A 19,385-nucleotide genomic window follows, 5' to 3' on the forward strand; every position below is an offset into this window, starting at 1 on the left:
ATTTAGATCTTGCTATGGGAGGAAATCTGCTACATTTCACTCAAACAGATCACTTCTTGCTCTTAATTGCTGCCTTTACTGACGATATAGATGAGAAATTTGAGTTTACAATTTGGCTTAGGCTGCGTTGCCTGCACTGTTTTGCTTAATCAGAATGAAAGACTTGAACTGGCATTGAAATTCTGTTTACAAATTCTTCGTTGCTGAAATAATCCCCACTATTCTTAGTCTCAGAAAAATTAACTAAAAACAAATTACGAGCATTTTGTGATATAAGTATCTGAAGACTCTAAATTTCATTTTAGGAGTAATGAATACACAAGCAGATCTTTTCAGGAGCACCAGGCTTTATCATCTGCTAGTATTTTAAAGTATCACATTCAACACAAACCCAGCCTAAGTGGACAATTCTGTAAATAATGCGTCCATCATTATTTGATATCTCTATGCAATCTCTGTTTTCACCTGTCTCCTCTGGTGTGTTAAGATTTCAAACAATATATGTTTTCATGGCTCTTCCCAGATTTCATTGGTTTACCTTCTCGATGTCACAAATGAGTTTGTCTGATAGCCTTGAAAGACTCTAGTTGCATGTTCTAAGGTTTGTTGGAGTTATTTCTTAAACCAAGACAAATTTAGGAATCTAATATTGTGATAGATGGGAAGAAACAACACATGTTGAACTTGGTAATACAATATTTTTTCAGCTGTTATTGAAGGAGATGAACACTTGAAGAGCCTTGCTCAAATGGAGTGGGGGAGAAGCATAAGATGCCACCATTTCTGTTTCCCAGATGGCATGTTGCCTTAGCACACCCATTTTATCTACATTCTTTTGTCCCAAAATTGCTAGCAGTTAAAAAGGATGTGAAACACATAGGATACCTAGTACATTGTTTACGTATGATTTGCCAGAAACCTTGTATTAATTCTAACACTAGCAAAGTTTTAAAATCTTACTAAGCTCTAGGTAGTGCTTAACTTATGAAACCTTTTGGGACCAGAATCTTGATCATTGAGCAAAGCAGTCATTAAGCGAAATGTCATGTTATGGTTTCACTCAATGACTGCAATCCTGGCAATCCTAGTGGTGGTCTTTAGGGAATCATTAAATGGATAGAGTACCAGATAAAGAATGTGGCATGCCTTGGGCATCATGGGGGTTGTCTGGTGCATGTCATACATGAGTTGAAGGGCGAATTGAACATTTCTATCTCATCTCTGGACTCATGGGTGGATTGTAAGATGGATGCAAAGAACAACCTGAAACCACCCGAGAGCAATGGCTAGTTTGTGAGTCTAATGGAGGGTAGAGATTCTGCTTATCGATGATTTTTGTTGTCTCCAAAAGCACCTAATCATTTCATGCAAAAATATTTGTGTTTTTATTGTTAATGTTGTCATTGTTTATATGCACAAAATGAATAGCAATTGGCCCTAATATAGTTATTGTTGTCCATATGTGATGAAAAAAGTTTCCATATTTGGAGGACTTATTTGGAGAACCCTATGACTATTATTAAGTGTTGTACCTGATGATTCTTGACTCTTGACGAATGTATCTTTTCTTTTATGAACACTGACAGCATTTGCACCAAGGCAGATTCCTTGTGTGTCCAATCACACTTGGCCAATAAGGAATTCTATTCTATTACAAAGAGATCTGGAAGCTTCAGCTAGTCTTTTTTATACTGAATGATGACCTTCAGCATTAGCACTTCAGATTCATAATGTAACACCTTGTCATCTTGTTCAATCATTATCCTTTTAGTGAGATCCAAATAAATTATCCATCAAAGTTACAACAGCAAGACACATCTCTGGGATACATGGCTTGAATAAACTCAGGATCAAAGGAAGATCCCACCTGACATATACGTTTACATTTAGGAAGATTTAAACTGCTGTTCTTTGTTGATATGAAAAGTTGGAGGGGTCATTGAGGCACTTGTAAAAGTTTGACCTGTACACATTAAAATAAAATATGATTGTGTTCACAAAAACAGTAACAAAAGTCTCCAGGCCCAATTCTACTAAACTTAGTAATATATTAGAGATTGCATTGGTTTATGAGTATTTTTATAATATAAAGGCATGTTAAAATGATAGAGTGGACATAGGAAAGGCTTAAGGGTTTGTGAGATTTACTTTAAATAGTGGTCTAAAATCACACTATGTTAGCAGAAATTTGTTCTTATCTAAAATACACATATATACAATATATTCTTTCTAAAAATGAATTATTAAGTTTATCAGGATATAAAATACAAAAGAAAATGAAAATAACAGAGGGAAAAGGGAAGGGGAAAAGTATAGGGGAAGAAGGGAAAGAAAGAAAGAACAAACATTACCAACTCTTTTTAGCGCAGTAGAATAAAGTAATAACATTGCAGCCATACCTTTTAATTTTACATGTTAATGTGTACTAGCCATTACTATAACAAACCTATCTTATCAGCAAAACCCAACGTCAAAATTTCATTTTTCCCCTCTCAAGCACAAAATCCAGAAGCAAAATATACACAATATGTTCAATTTTACCATTCAACAACTTTATTTAGAAAAATGGTGGAAATTTAAAAGACACCTAATGAAGCCAAGTTTTAATGTTTATCTACTAGTCCCCAGTATGGTACCAAAAGGTCAACAGACAGTTACATTGGTGCTTCTTAGGCTCCATATCCTATGCCTCACTTGTTTGTTTTAGATTTTTTTTACATTTTAAAAGAAGTAAATGTGAAGTCAGCATGTTACAAAGATTAACATTTATTTGCGGTAATGTTTTGAATTCCATACATATCTCAGCAGATATCATAGAAACTACAGCTCAGGAATTTCTTTGGAAGTATGTTCACCTACCTAGAAAGAAAACAGAAATACTGGTTGATATGGGATATTCAGAACCAGTAAAATGGTCCTTGGGGAACAATTTCCTGAATTTGCTTTTCCGGTAAACTGTTTTGCAACTGGGTACGTCCATCATTGCAATAATCTGGGTGAGGGTCCATAACATGCTCTCAGTAATCAAAATCTGTGAAGCAGCTCAAAACATTGAACTCTCTTAAGCGAAATAGATGTGACTAGCAGAAATTTTCCTACCCTGAATTAAAGGGATCCTATATCAGTTCCTTATTGCAGTGTTAGACAAACAGATAAATATTCAAATGAAATGAGGCAAAAGTGTTCAGAAATCAACATTTCATCTGTTTCATCTGAGATTATATCATGCTGTCATTCTTGAAAACTCATTACAGGTGCAATTGCTGGGATTGTAGATCAGCCAATGCAGAACTTCCAGAAAACATCGGAAGCCCAGGCTTCAGCGGGACACAAAGCCAAAGGCGTGATCTCTGGTGTGGGGAAAGGAATCATGGGAGTTTTTGCTAAGCCTATTGGAGGAGCAGCTGAGTTAGTCTCCCAGACTGGCTATGGTAGGTTTGAGCAAATGTATGAATTCAGCGTGTTGCATGTTCATTAATATGTATTATTTTAATTGTATGTTGCATGTTGTATTACAGTACTAAAATCTTATTTAAAATATATATTTCCCTCCTACCATCAGATTCTTTTAATGAGATTACACTATTTTCCTATTTCAGATACTTCGCTCTCATTAGTCAGTTTTTTAAAAAAATGTATATATCAAATGCATTGCAAAACTAGCCAATTTAATAGAGGAATTTATTATCACATTAAATCTTCTTAAAATATAAATAGCCAATTTAGGTCAAAAAATTCCTGATAAGTTGTAAGTGAGGAAATCTCAGTGAGGAAATTCTATGAAGCTCAGATGATCTCACAGTTTACTATGGACTAATGGAAGCTAAGTGCCTATTTACACCAAGATCACCCTTTTGTCTTGATAACTATCATACAAATCAGTTGCCAGCTGTTATTTCTGCTTCCAGACTTACTGCTGAAACAAATGAAATGTGTTCTGAGTTTTCCCACCAGGTCATATGATACCATACTGTATAAAGTATGCTCACTTTCTCTGAGCCAGGCCCAGATGTGTCAATATGGTATTAATGGCATATTAGATTATATCCAAGAATTGCAAACATTGTAGATGTTATTGCTAAATACTCATACAGCATCTTCCTTTAACTGGCTCAATGTTTTCCTCCTTGAGATGAGTCACTAACCGTTTACACTTGGCAGCTTTTTTTATTTCCATTAACTAAACTTTTAGGTATTATTTTGCACCCAAAAGAATGAAGAGTATAATCACTCTGTTCTGCTCCTCCATGCTTTTCAAAACATCTTGAAGCTAAAGATCCTATTTGGACAAATGATAAAATTAGAAGCCTAGGTTTCAAACAGACCCCTTGAAGAAATAAGATGTCATCCAAAGGTTACTCTCACAGGTTTTCCCCAAATTCTCCATCAGCCCAAAAGCATAAAAAGAAGCCAAAAAAAAAAAAGCCAGCTACAACTGCTCATCTTCAACATATGCCTCTTTCCTAATCCGTATCCAAGATTTTCCAAGAATTTCCTAATTCTCTGGAGAGGTTTAGGAGGGACAAGATGAAACTGTTGTGTGTGGCTGTTTTCTCACATAATTGTTTATCCAGCATGTGTATCAGATATGTACATTTCTTTAGCCTATTGAGCAATTGGAAGTTTGTTGTACATAAAACTTCAATTCTAGGAAAACTAGAGAAAGGAAAAAGTTGGAAGTTAATGTAAGAGATGTTCCATGTTCCATAGGTTTTAGATTCTTAAAAAATGTTGGCAATTGAGAAGTGACCCAAAATGATGGAAAGATGCACTTTAATGCAAACAGTGGCTTGAAACCAGAGAGCAACTTTAGCAGAGCCAACTTTGCAGAACTCGGAAGACAGTTTTTGTTGTTGTTGTTGTTCGTTAAATAACAATCTCTCCAAAAATAAATATGTCAAGTTCCTTTGCAACTCTCTTTTTTCCTCCATTTGAAAGAGGTTTTGCAATGCAATGTTGCCCTGAGTGCGAGTGTGCAAGATTCTGACAACTGTATTCCTATTTTTTGTGTCCATTGGCTGAGAGAATTGAGTCTTTTCCGTAATAAATGGAAGTGCATGGAGTAGTATCTTGCTTGTGACTAATGGGCGAATGGGCTTATGCTTATGTGCAGAACAAGACCACACAGAAGTAATCACACATTCTACTTTTCCATCTGCCAATGACTCTCATTTACAATAACGCTGAATAATTTCAATCAGCTGATTATTACAAATGGAGTGTATCTTTTGAACATTACCAGGAGTTGGTGTATGTTCAATATTAAAGTTAGTTCTTTCTGAACAACATCAGTGCATTATTTAATTTGGCATTCGTTTTATAAATTTTTACCCTGATGCAGAAATGTTTGATGCATTAGTGCTCAGGTCTCTCCCTATCCAGAAATTCTGCCATCCTCTTAAGATGCACCCCGGTTTCAATCCGTTATAAAACTTTTATCTTTTAAGTAAACCATCCAGTTATTGACTGTCATTTCCGAGCATAAGGCCTGTGCCCTGCACCCACCTTCAGAAAGCAACATGCTTAGTCACCCCCTTGTTGTCCTGATCAGGATAAAAAGGAAGAGAAGTTCCTTTATGGCACGGGTCTCCAACCTTGGGAACTTTAAGACTTGTGGACTTCCAACTCCCAGAATTCCTCAGCCAGCTGGCTGAGGAATTCTGGGAGTTGAAGTCCACAAGTCTTAACGTTGAAGACATTTCTCAAATTTCAGATGCCCCAAGAGACTTCATAAACAGTTGGGTTTCATATTTAACAGATGCATTAATTTACACTGAAATGCAGTATCTAGGGCAAATTTGCCTGCTGATGTTTGCTAATTGTGAGATACTCATGAAAGAATGTGAATATTAAGCAAGGAAGTTAACCACGGTCTTGAACTGATATGCTTAAATTCTTAACTAACTTGTCCAATCCCTTTTCTAAATCTATAGCCCTCAAGAGCATTTAATTTTCCCTAATTGCTAGTATGTGATTGATGATCCATCTTTTATTTCTAGCTAATGCTAAAATCCATTATGGTTAAGTGCATGATTATTGTGTTCTAATATTGAATGAATTATCTCCACTAGAGCGTCCAAAGATGTGACATCACTTTGGATCTGCACAATTTTATGGACTGCTTAAGAACATGACATCATTGCAACATGTTTGTTTTCCCACCCTGTAAAAACAAAAGCCAAAACAGCCTAACTTTTATCACCACAGGTATTTTGCACGGGGCTGGACTTTCCCAGCATCCTAAACAGCGTTGTCCTCCAAGCGATCAACATGCTGAACAGGCACCAAACAGCCACGTCAAATATGTCTGGTAAATGATCTGGATACTGACTCATTTCTATGCCCCAAGTGTTGTTTAATAGATTCTGGCTTCTGGTCAAGCTAACAGAGCAAAAGGCTGACTTACAGCAGAATATATAGGAATGCTAAACCTAAAGTTCAGCAGAGGCCCTCTCTGAAAGCCAGCTGTCCTTCGAGATTTGGAAATCTGTTGCGAGCCTGTCTTTGTTTATAAAAGATATTGCTTAGTTGCCTTTTGCCCAAATATTGGACATCTCCAGAAATAATTGCTACAGTAGTTTCTTCTCAGTTTGATTCCAGTTTCCAGTTCCAATCCCTTGGAATAGATTCAAGGCTCGAATAAGAAATGAATTGGACAAAAAAGATGTGATTGTGACCATCAATTAAGTCAGCTTGGCTGCAGAAGATGGAGGTTTGAGAGTATTACAAAATAAGCAAGAACCTCTTTGGGATTTAAAATCATAGCAAGTTTTGGAAAAAAAAAATCTGTGTAATGCTACTGCTTCTTTAGAGGAAAAAAAAAAACAGCAACTTTACTGAGAAATTTTGACTATCAGGTGAATGCATGTTCTTCATCTTGAACCTTTTTTTCAAATAGGAAAATGCTCCAGTCACTGGGGAGACCAGAGGTCTACATGGCCCTGGATGTGATAATTGTGAGTGGATCAGGCCAAGAGCACGAAGGATGTTTACTCCTTACCTCAGAAGTGTTGTTTGTGGTTAGCATTGATGAAGACACACAGCAACAGGCATTCCCAGTGACAGAAATTCAATGCCTGCTAGACCATGAACAAAGCAATCTGTTGAAGGTGCAGCTCAAACAGCAGAGAGTATCTTGTGATCTAGAGGTAAAGCTCTGGTTTATTTTATTTGTAGTCTTTAAAAATAGCCGTGATTTTTTTTTTTGAACTTTATTAGCAATACACTGCCCATTTCAATAAATCTGTGTTCTCTGATTTCAGGCAGATGGAAACAGAGAGAGACTGTCCGAACAGCAATACAACAGACTTGTTGACTACGTTACAAAAGCATCCTACCACTTGGTTACTGTCCCTGTCCCTGTACAAAACACAGCACCTCTCATAGCTGCAGAACCAGTTCCAGCAACAGTAAAGACTCATCAATACCTGGTTAATCCCATTTTTGCTCATGTATTCCTCAGCAAATTTACTATGGTAAAAAATAAAGCTTTGAGTAGAGGATTTAACTGAAAACACTCTGCTAAAATGTTTCCAGATTTAAAGAACTACTATCTATGCAGTTGCCTAATAAGAACTTTACATTTCACATCACATGAAAACATATGAGTGTAAACTTAAGTGTGCTGGGATATTGAACTATCACATTAAAAAGAAGAGTCTATTTTGCACTCAGTACATTTGAGACGAATTCTGTAGTCTGCTTTATGAGACAAAACTATATAGATATGTTATAAAATAAGCTGTCAGTAAACATCTTTTTATTTGGAAGTCTAATGTGTAAAGATTGACAGAATGCACAGAATGAACATTCTAATGTTCTTGTCTTTCTCTTCAATTTCTAAAGTGGTGCCAGTTAATATAAGCAAGGTTTAGAACTTAGCTTTAAAGACTTGCTCAGGGCTGAAATTTGTACTGCAACTGGCCCAACCTATACAAAATTATTTTTTCTATTCAGTTTGGAAGTACTTAGGTATGCTAAGTGAATTGTGATAACCTAGGGTTCCAGACCATTCTATTAATTTTCATTGACTGAGATTTTGCCAAATTTCAGTCCTTAATATAAATTAGTGCCTTTGTTTAGTTTGAAGAACAACTTGGTGACAACACTAATTTATGAGATTTTTTTTTGTCTACCATAAAAGATAGCAATGTTTTCTGAAGATTGTTGAATGTATGTGCTATTGCAATTGTTTAACAATGTATAATTATGCAAGAGTTCTCATGGACTATTAATGAGGGATCAGTAACTTACATTATATAAAGCTTTACCACTTTTATTTAGCCAAGGATACCAAAAATGAGAAGGTAATTTAAATCATCAACTGATGCAAAATGCATTATTCAAAGTATGATCCATTGAGTTACATCCAGGTAACATCACAATGGCCACACTGGTTATATTAACACATTTTCATTTTGATCAACCTATCCAAATTAGAGCACCACAGCAAAGTCAATTTGGGTTCCATTGTAATAATTCCAAGTCATGCAATTGTAGTAGCAGCAATTCTGGTAGGTGCCAGCATAGGGAAGGCTCATCTAAATACATGATTGACTTGAAGCTTATATAGCCATGTTTAAGAATATACATAACTTGAACTCATGTTTGTCTCATAGTTTTCTATAAAATAAGAGATTCAGTGCATCACTGAAAACGCTATTTAATGCTATGAGATATAGTTTCCTCTAAAAGCATCTTGAGTTTTTAACTGAGCAAGTTAGTAGCCACTTTATCTGCTTTTATATAGCCCCATTAACCACTGTCATCCAAAATTAAATCCATATATCCATTGGAAAGGACTCAGTAAACCATAAAACTAGTGCCTGGTTTCATTATTGCTGTAGTATTCAGCAGTTACACTTGCACTGGAAGATTAAATGGCAGATTCTGAAGCAAAGTATATACTTGTGACATAGAGCTCTACACTAAACCATCAACTGAGGAAAAGTAAAGTAAAATTCATGGATGTAGGGCCAAACCATTTTAGACCATACAGCTGGGTTACTAGATCAGTTATCAGATTTCTCATTTCCTGTGTAGATTAATTTTTCAGAGACCTCTAGTATGGTAATAGTGGATGTTTTTAAATGTATCTTTTCTAGATTCTTCAACGTCTGTTTTCAACTTCGAATTGTAGAAGAATCACCGGCATAAAATAGCTATTAGATGAAATAGATTGAACTGGGATCAGCAGGCTTTAGATTCAAAAAGTGTGTTTGCTCTGGGCTCTTATCTATTTTTATTTAACACTTTGGTCCTAAGCATTTCTTTTTCTCTTTTCCTCCCCATCCTAACACCCTGCTCAGTTTTTCAAGGCAAGAACTCAACATTAATCTGTCCAAGGCCAATCTGTACTACAAAACTATGTTGAAGCTAGGTACTGGATTTAAACTGATTTAAGCCAATTTTCACTAATGTTTCTATTACATTTCTAGGCACAGAGATTTTGAAAGCTCTTTTGATTTTGTCACATATCTTATGTGTTCCATTTTTAAAATATTCAGGCTTTGAAAACTGGATTTATCCTCAGTACAAACTAGGTACACCCTTTGTTAAATGTTTATAAGTTATTGGTTAAACTAGTCATTGTTTACTTACACTGCTTTAAAATATTGTATTTTATAATTGAATCTTTCATGAGAAATAAAGAGTTATATTGCCACTTTGTTTGTTGACAGTACTGTTATAGCAATTTGATTCAAAAGCATTCATTTATAAAGTGCCAAAATAATAAACTAGCACGAACAGGACAGGTTATAGCTAGAGTGAAACAACAAAAATTTGTTTAACGCTATTCTAAATTATAGTAATTGCTGTACAAATCCAATTAAACTACTGACCTAGCTACAGTTCTGACAAAGGTTCCACTCTACAAAGCTACTTTTTATTTATCATTCCTATTATCTCTGAACACCACCTATCCTGCAACTGGCTTTTAAGATTCAAATTAGTTTTGTGGCTAATCATAATATTTAAATATTTATTTATAAGACTTAACTTCCACTTTCCTGCCCAGAACACATTTAGGGCAGCTAACCATTTTTTTTAAAAAATGTGTTATTTACAATCTGAAAACTTTTTAACGATCAATAATTCAAGCAGAAAACACTTGGCTAAAGAAAAATATATTTTGATCACCAAAGCAGGAAAAATGGAAGCTGAGTGTCATGCCTGAGAGTATGATTTGGAAGCAAAACAGAAAAATATCCTCCTTGACCTGCAAGAGACCACAAAAAGCAAGGGCATCTTTAGAGACCTTTCCCATGCCATGCAGTTCATAGCAAGCGATGCATGGGATGGTGAATCCTGGAATCCCTATGGCATCACTAAAACCACTATGCTGTGAATTAGGAAATCTGAAATACAAATTGTGCTTCAGTTGTAAACACAATGCATTGTTAGGTAACTCAACTGTCAGTCTATAGTCCTCCCACTATAGTTAACATATAGTACTATAAAGTATTATTCTAAGGATTGCAACTAATAATGTATATGTTTGAACACCGAAAGCATGAAATAATTATTAGGTTCTATACTATTTTTGCGCACTATATAATGTTCACCACCATAAATGGTCCTTACAGGGCCTTGCTGGTCAGGGAGAACAAACTTGGGCCAGAGGTTACCAGTGCAATCACATTTTTACATAAGGACTAGACAACCCGTGAGCCACTAAGTCACCAGTTCAGATATATCCTTACCAGATTCCTCAATGTCTTCAACAATAACAGCTTCTAATGTACTTGGAAAGTTCTTTAAAAATTCACTGAGGATTCAGAGATGAACTGCCTTAAAGCAGCCATGTTCAATTCAGGAAATGGTTTATAACAGGTGTCAAACTCACAGCATCACGGGACTATCGGGACTTTTTTCCCCTTTGCTAAACCAGGTGTGGGCATGACCAGTGCATAATGCATCTGGCCTATGGGCCAGAAGTTTGACAGCCCTGTTTTATGACATCTGATACATCAGAAAACAATAATTCTGGGTCAGATGGGTCAATGCCTGACAGAATTATCTGGATACATTATCAACATAGCCTTTTTGGTCATGAGTTCATTTGCTTGCTAGTTTTTTTCTTTCCCTCTTATGGGCAGACTGATAGCACCAGAATCTCTTAAAGGAACAGTATTACTAAGAGCAACCCAATTTTTTAGCAAATTGGGGAGTAACAGCAGCGACAACTGAAAAAAATGAAAGACTTGATGAAAAAAAAAAAAATCCAGCAATATCTAATAAGAGATTTTGGATCAAGCAGTAAGCGACCAGTTAGTTGAACAAAGTCATTTTACTTATCTTCTAACTTCAAAACATCCAAAGGGCAGTGTGTCATTCATTTCAACAATAAACAGTGCTCCTAAATGTCTGGATGGGCTTTTATAGAACTAATGCTAACTCAGATAAGCTGCTTGTCATGCCCCTAGTAGAGACTGACTCTGAGGGAGAGGAGGAACAGCTGACAGGGAGTGGAAGGGTGGCTCCTGAGGTTGTGGAAGAGGCTGGGCAAGGGCAGAGGCCAAGCTGAGCAGAGGAGAAACCCAAGCCCATCCCCTGGGGCACGCAGGGAGAGGATAAGGGAGAGACACGGTCTACTCAGGAGGAGGGCCTTTATCCTCTTCATGGGCTGCAGCTTTGACCACTGAATAAAGAGGACATGCGTATGGGCAAACGCTGGAAACAAAGGGTGGAAATATCCCTATGGTACCTCTCTGAGTTTGGTGTCCTTCTGTGTGTTCTGTTATCTGTGGACGTCCTTCAGCCCTTATCTTGCCTGGTTTGTGTTGTTTTTTCCCCTCCTTCTAACTGCTTGTGTGGGAGTTTATTGTCTTCCGTCAAGGATATTTGGAGCTTGGAAGCAAAGTGAAGGAATAAAAGGGGCTTCACCAGGTTTTTGTGACTGTGTTTATTTTGTATCCCCACCCTGGGTTATCACACTGCTAGCCTACTGTAGCACAGCTCTTAAAGCCTAAAGCATCCATTTGCATCTGCCCACCCACAGCTATGTGGCATGTTTCCATAACACCTGTTACAAAGTGAATTCTTGTGAATAGCAGCACTTTGTACTTTTTCACAAAAGGTAACTGGTTGTTACTGAACAGTGTGCTTATATGCAAGATAATAAATGTTCTGAGAAAAAAAATTATTATGGTAAATGTAAAATGTGGATGCCATACACTTGACCTTCACATGGTCACTGAAAACAGTCGTCTTCAATTCTCTTTTTTGCCCACTTCTCTGTGAAGCAGAACCTAAGAAAGGAGAGGAAAAAAAATTGCTTCCAATTGCCAGCACTGCACATACTGCTGCTAAAAAGAAGCTAAAAAGATCCATGGATAATATCAAGATTTTTCCTGTCATCCCTTAGACTTGACACTTTTTCAGTATTTTATTCTAGAAAGAAAACTTTTAAAAAATTATGTTACTAGGGATATTTCAGCCTGGAACATTGTCCAAGGAGCAGGTGTTTGGGCTAGAAGACCTCCAAGGTCCCTTCCAATTCTGATGATGAAACACTGCGGTACTTTCCATGAGCTGCCAATTGAAAGAAGCCAAGACACACTCTGAGATAAGGATTTCATTTAATGAGCACAATATAGCAGGGCCAACATTGAAGGTGATCGTTTTTGATCACAATATTCAATTATTTTGCCTCCCAAAGGAAGCTCTGAAAAAGAAAAATAGAAAAGTAAGTTATTAAGAACCTGGGATTTATTCTCCCATTTTGAAAACGATATGCAAAATATAATCTTATGTAAGATATAAAATATTTGTTTTATGAAGTCCAAAAGGTCTAACAGTTATAACCCTAAAACAAGTTCATGACATGAAATGCCACTGCAAACATAATTAGCCACCTTGTGCCTTAGCAGTAAAGCTTCTAACAGCATGATTTGAAAACTGGTAAAAATTAGCAGCAGTGAAACTCGCTACGTTTTTCCAAGAAAGCACATGAATATTAGAATTAAGAAAAGCACATCATCATCAATAGATCAAAAAAAACCCCATAGGAGTGACTTCAGTTAAAACAAATAAATCTATCTTTTTATTTTATTTATTATTTTACTTTGCTTTAAGTGAATTACAATCTTTTATTCTGTATTTCAATATGCACCAATAACAGGTCTGTGCCATTTCTTTGCTAACAATGTGAAAGTGATTTAATCAGTCTTATTTATGCCACCCAACCCGCAAAGCTATTCAGTTGCCTGCCTTCTCCCAGAAAGTGTTTTGACTTCCTGGGTCAGGGTGGAAAGAAAATGTGTGGCCTGAGATCACCCAGCTGGCTTCTAATAAGGGAGAACTTAAACCTGGGAGTCTCACTCAATGTCAGCACTTTCATTGCTATGCTACACTATCTAACCTAGCTTAAAAGAAACATTTCCTTGAATTATTAAAGCATAAACTGAACAATTGCTTACTTAGGATTAATAGATGTCATTAGGGCTTCACACTGTGAAACACTCCTGCTTTTTTCTTGTCCTCAAAGTCTTTTGCGAAGTCAAATGTTTTATAGAAATCTCTGTATTTATTTTGCCTTCCTTGAATGAAAAAATACTGAAGAGAAAAGGTTACTGTTACAAGGCTTTATTTAATACAGGCAACTCGATTAAATACTAAATAAACACATTTTTTAAAAAAATAAGAGCAATGTCTATGAAAACACTGCTCATGGGGAGCTTAAATTGTTTACAAAATGTTGAGAAAACTGTGATGCAATGATGAAAAACGTGTACAGTTAACACTACAATCCTGCACCTATTTACCTGGGACTTACTTAAGGACCCTAATTGGGACCAGAATTCTCCTTACGAAATGAAGCAGCCATCAAACAAAACACGTGATACCACTGCTAAGAAATGGAAGTTCTGTTACAAGACTTTTGACCATTTGTACTTATCATGGCCTCAGAAAGGGTGCTTTAGAGCCCATAAACCACTTCCAGCTGAATAGAATAGAATAGAATAGAATAGAATAGAATAGAATAGAATTCTTTATTGGCCAAGCGTGATTGGACACACAAGGAATCTGTCTTGGTGCAAATACTCTCAGTATACATAAAAGAAAAGATACATTCGTCAAGAATCATAAGGTACAACACTTAATGATAGTCAGAGGGTACAATAACCAATCAAATCATACTAGGAAACAGTCAATATAAGCTGACATAAAACATCACCATCCCCACTTCCTGCATTCACATGAATGCATTTTGGGCACTTGGACACATATGTGTTCACACATACAATCAGTTGTCAAATGCTCTCTACAATCATGTTATTGCCATTTGCAATCTCCTCTGCTGGTTTTCCCAGATAGTCAAAGAGGAAGCCAGCAGGGAAGGTTACAAGCCGCTGCCACCTGCCAAAAAGTTTCCCTCTCATCTCTGGGGGCGGACTGAAAGAGCTGCTGACACTCTTCTTCAGAGTGCAGAAACAAAGTTTAAATCATGAAGGGTCATGGCAAGGACCTGATCCGCCATCCCCTCCCACTTCTGATTGTAGGACTGTAACTTTGTTGCTTGTATCCTTACAATTTATATTGACTGTTTCCTAGCATGATTTGATTGTTGATTGTACCCTATGACTATCATTAAGTATTGTACGTTATGATTCTTGACGAATGTACCTTTTCTTTATGTATACTGAGAGTATTTACACCAAGACAAATTCCTTGTGTGTCCAATCACACTTGGCTAACAAAGTTTATTCTATTCTATTCTGATTCTATTCTATTTTATTCTATTCTCTGAGACAGAACAGATTTTACATTCACCTTGCTTTCATTTACTTCCTGGGAGGTGCCCACCCCCCTTGGAACAAGTGGTTGCTTTGCAATACCGTGGCTAGCAGCCAAGGGTGGGGGAGGAAGAAGGGGTGGGATTCAACCTGTGTTACTACCGGTTCGGTGATGTTTTGTGCATGCATGTAAAAAACCTTAAGCTGTGCAGTCCAGACACCTGAAAAGTGTTGCGTGCAGGTGCACAGCATTTGAAAAGCCACTTTTTTCCTGCTTTTTCAACCTCAGCTGTGCCGCGCAAGGCAGCTGAGACTGAAAAAGCAGGAAATAAAGGACAGGTAAGAGCCCAGGCAGGGGGTGGGCCAAACAGCAGCAAACACAGAACTGGCTTGGTGTCTGCTGCTTTTCAGAGCTACCGGTTCTATAGAGCCAGGCAGAACCTTGGAGGAAGGTAGTGGGGACAATTAAAGCACACCCTGAGATTGTAAATCTGTCCAGGTTGCTAAGCACCCAAATTTTGATCATGTGACATGAGAACACTGCAACAGCCATAGCTTCCATTACTGCCTGTAACTACCATTTGTTCAGCACCATCATAAATCGCAAACACTGTGCAAATAGTCGTTAAACAAGGGCTATCTGTAATTTTGCAGGACTTGCCCAAATATATAAGAACGACACTTAAGAATTTTAAAAAAATCCAGTTTATATTAAGTTTTAACACAAGAAATACTGACCTCCAAGAAAATAAAGCTTCCTGTTACTAAGGTAACTCCTATCAGAAAATTCCTTCTTACAATTCTTCCCAGGAGGTCTCTCATTTGTGGCTTGGGCAACAGATTAGAAGACATGCTGAAGCTTTCTCCTAAAACAGAAGGGGAAAGTAAGGATTTGCTATTATGATCACAATATTAAGAACAACAAAAATCACAACTACAAAGCGTTCCCTATACCAGAAAAGGGGCATTTTTATAGAATTAATTCTTTGGATATTGTTTTATTTGTTAGAAATACATAATGTGTGGTATTTTCTAACAAATAACACAATTTCCAAAGAATGGCCTAGGGGTACAACCTAGGGCTCTATAAAGGTTTTGAAAAGAGATTTTCAGTAATAGTCAGGACAAAGTTCATAAAGGGCCACTTTTCAAATTAAAGCAATCCAGTTGAAAGGTTCCAGAAGCTGCTGCTGCTGCTGCTGCTGCTATATGCATACATGCAGCAGAAACATTTGGGAGCAGCAGTTTCTTCTACACATCAGAAATGCAACTAAAAATAAAGTGGCTGCTTTAACAAATAATAAGACAATCGGTTAAGTAGAGAACTCCTGCATTTTACAAAGCATCTCATTCTAAAGCTTTGCAAACTCCCAGCAGGGATGCACAATGTATCCTTCCTTTCCACATCTGCATATGGGAGTTTCAATCTTCCACTTTGGGAATCTATAATGTTAACTGCCAGACTGGCAAGGGCTCCCCGTGTACAGAGTCAACCTGCTGACATTTTTTTTTAAATTATTATTATTCCGCCACTCATCCAAAATGCAGCAATCCGTTCGGTAAACCTGGTCTTTTCCCGCACTACAATCCATAGCTTCTTCCTCCATCACTGTTTACAAATACTCTCTATCATCTGCAGCATTCGCAAGGGGGACAGTTACGTCCTAATTCACGGCCAACCGACCGCAATGGAGAGAAGAAAGCAAGTCATGACCCCCAAATAGACGGACGCATCCAAGTCATACCCCCCCCCCCCAGCCCACCACCTGCACCGCCACAGCCAGACCCCAAAGGAGTCCCCCCTCCCCGGAGGCACCGGGCTGTCCCTAGCCTGTTCTTTGTGGACCATCCCAGTATCGAGCTCCGCCCGGCGTCCCCCAGAGGGCAGAGAGGCAGAAAACCGCGCATGAGGCCTCCGCGGACACTCACGCCCGACACCAAAGCAGCAGGAAGTTCCTTCTCTGACCCCTACGGACCTCAAGGCTGTCCTCAACGCCTTCACTTTCAGAGGCTCGGGTCCGCCCTGCGCATGCGCGTCCCGGGTACGAAACTACGGCAAGCACTCAGTCCAAACTTGCCAATCGCGGCAGCTGCTTCTCGGAGAGCGTCGGGGGCGGGATTCATCGCCGGAAGAGGCGGGCTTTTGCCAGGCGCGGGGCGGGGCGAGGTGGGGCTGAAAATGGTTGAGGCGGTTCGGCGCGGCGGGGTTCGAGAAGAAATAAAACGCGATTCGAAGTGCGGGTGGTGAGGTCCAAGCGGCCGAGTTGCTTTCCCCAATCTGGCGCCCGCGATCCGGCTATACCGGAGAAATACAAGATGGTGCTGCGAACAGCTACTCTTGGTTCGCTTTTTAGAGCCGCCTTTACAGTGCAATGCGCTAATCGTGAACGTCCGCGGTGTGGCTCTTAGAGCCTGCCAGAATAAGAGAGAAATAGAATTGGAAGGGACCTTGGAGGTCTTCTAGTCCAACCCCCTGCTCAAGCAGGAAACCCTATACCATTGCAGACAAATGTTTGTCCAAGCTCTTCTTAAAAACTTCCAGTGTTGGACTATTCAACAGCCTCTGGAGACAAGTCACTTGAGACTTTCAAGAAGAGATTGGACTGCCATTTGTCTGAAATGGTGTAGGATCTCCCGCTTGGGCGGGGTGGGTGGGTGGGTTGGACTAGATGATCTACAAGGTCCCTTCCAACTCTGATTGTCTGTTATCTGTTAAGTTGTTCCACTGATTAATTGTTCTGTCAGGAAATTTCTCCTTAGTTCTAGGTTGCTTCTCTCCTTGATTAGTTTCCACCCATTGCTTCTTGTCCTGCCCTCAGGTGCTTTAGAAAATAAGTTTGATTCCCTCTTCTTTGTGGCAGCCCATCAAAGTTGGGGTGGCTAATTTTCGTCTAGCTTTTAATGAAACATTCGTGGCTGTTCCTGTGATTTGCATTGCTAAATTCCAAATTCCTCGCAATCCCAGGTTGTCCAAACGAGGAGCTGCAGTTTAGTCCCCCTTCCACATTCCCCCACCCAAAAAAAAAGCCCTGCAAGAACATCTGGACAAGAATGCCAACAGAATTCATTTCAAACCCCTGCAGTTTCAGGGATGTCATTCTAATCGTGGTTTGCCAACTGCTCTGGGGGAAGTAGTGGGCTGTGGCATCCTCATCCAGAGTGATTGATGGTCCTCCTGCCTGGTACCAGCTGGATCTAATGCTGTGCAGTTTTGGAGGCCCAGCGAGATTAGCCAGATACCACTATCGACCACCATCGTTTCTGTGGTTCTAGACTGGAGTTACTTCTGAAAACTGGACTAACAGCTGGCCTGTCAGATATAATTGGCATTGTTGCACACTGAATGCAGAAACAAGTCCTGTGTGTCACAATCAAAATCAGATTTGCTCCTTTTTTCTGGGCCAGGAATGAATTCATGGCAAACTGTTGATTTAGAACTGACATGATGCCAAAGATATTATAGCATTGTTTAAAAATTAGTATTTTAAAGTGGATGTTATTTAAAACAGACATCAGAATTTCAGACATTTTATTTGGATTTGTTGTACTGTGTTGGGCACACCACAAACATTTTGCTGTGTTATAAATTAAATTGGGACCAATTGATCACACATCATTTTTGCCATAGTGTGACAAGTTTTGTTTTCTGTTGATATGAGTTATTACTAAATTTACTGTTATATGGCTTCAAGAATATTCCTGATGTAAGTTTTGCCTTTTGATCCGCTGTTAGATCCCATGCAGTTTGCATACCGAGCAAATAGATCAACAGATGCTGTTAATGTGGCTCTGCACTACATCCTACAACATCTTGAATCTCCAAATACCTATGCAAGGGTCCTCTTTGTAGACTTCAGTTCAGCATTCAATACCATCATTCCAGACACTCTTCTAAGTAAATTAAACCAACTAGCGGTGCCTGAACACACTTGTAAGTGGATCATAAGCTTCCTAACAGACAGGAAGCAGCAGGTGAAACTAGGCAGAATCACATCTCATACCTATACAATTAGCACAGGGCCCCACCCAAGGCTGTGTGCTTTCTCCACTTCTCCCTATATACCAATGACTGAATCTCAAATGATCCATCTGTTAAAATACTGAAGTTTGCAGGTAGCACAACAGTGACTGGTCTCATTCAAGACAACAACAAATCTGCATACAGATGGGAAGTTGTACAACTTGCCTCATGGTGTAACCAGAACAATCTGGAATGAACACACTCAAAACCGTAGAAATGGTTAGAAGAAACCCTCCCATACTACCACCTCTTACAATACTAGACAACACAGTATCAACAGTATAGAGACCTTCAAATTTCTAGGTTCTATTATATCACATGATCTAAAATGGACACCTAACATGAAAAACATCATCAAAAAAGCACAACAAAGAATGTTCTTTCTGCGCCAACTCAGAAAGCTCAAACTGCCCAAAGAGCTGCTGATTCAGTTCTACAGAGGAATTATTGAGTCTGTCATCTGCACCTCTATAACTGTCTGGTTTGGTTCTGCAACCCAACAGGACAGACACAGACTTCAGAAGATAATTAGAACTGCAGAAAAAACAATTACTACCAACCTGCCTTCAATTGAGGACCTGTATACTGCAAGAGTCAAAAAGAGGGCTGTGAAAATATTTACAGAC

At 38.4% G+C, this 19,385-nt stretch overlaps 2 protein-coding genes across 8 annotated transcripts in view; one reads left to right on the top strand and one right to left on the bottom strand.

The window, feature by feature from the left end:
- VPS13B (vacuolar protein sorting 13 homolog B) overlaps positions 1–9,664 on the top strand; it is a 308,832-nt gene extending 299,168 nt beyond the window's left edge. For all 5 annotated transcript variants that reach the window (XM_026705911.2, XM_026705908.2, XM_026705909.2 and 2 more), the window contains exons 59-62: positions 3,255–3,431; positions 6,208–6,310; positions 6,899–7,148; positions 7,263–9,664. In XM_026705911.2, the coding sequence (XP_026561696.2) occupies positions 3,255–3,431; positions 6,208–6,310; positions 6,899–7,148; positions 7,263–7,511 (779 nt within the window). In that variant the 3' untranslated portion in view covers positions 7,512–9,664. The remainder of the gene's footprint in view (positions 1–3,254; positions 3,432–6,207; positions 6,311–6,898; positions 7,149–7,262) is intronic.
- Positions 9,665–12,564: 2,900 nt separating this feature from the next.
- COX6C (cytochrome c oxidase subunit 6C) lies at positions 12,565–16,818 on the bottom strand. Of its 3 annotated transcripts, none has more exons than XM_087931543.1 (4): positions 16,715–16,818; positions 15,477–15,604; positions 13,422–13,557; positions 12,565–12,667 (listed from the first exon to the last, which is right to left on the bottom strand). In XM_087931543.1, the coding sequence occupies exons 2-3, from the start codon at positions 15,588–15,590 to the stop codon at positions 13,441–13,443; spliced, it is 231 nt and encodes a 76-aa protein (XP_087787669.1). In that variant the 5' UTR covers positions 15,591–15,604; positions 16,715–16,818; the 3' UTR covers positions 12,565–12,667; positions 13,422–13,440. The 3 variants fall into 3 exon arrangements, with proteins under 3 accessions (XP_087787669.1, XP_026561692.1, XP_087787670.1); XM_026705907.2 differs by having other exon boundaries at positions 16,668–16,818; XM_087931544.1 differs by lacking the exon at positions 16,715–16,818 and adding an exon at positions 16,570–16,708.
- Between the last annotated feature and the right edge of the window lie 2,567 nt (positions 16,819–19,385).

This window comes from Pseudonaja textilis, chromosome 3 (assembly GCF_049901715.1).
Source record: "Pseudonaja textilis isolate UNSWEBS1 chromosome 3, rPseTex1.2, whole genome shotgun sequence".
NCBI lineage: Eukaryota > Metazoa > Chordata > Lepidosauria > Squamata > Elapidae > Pseudonaja > Pseudonaja textilis.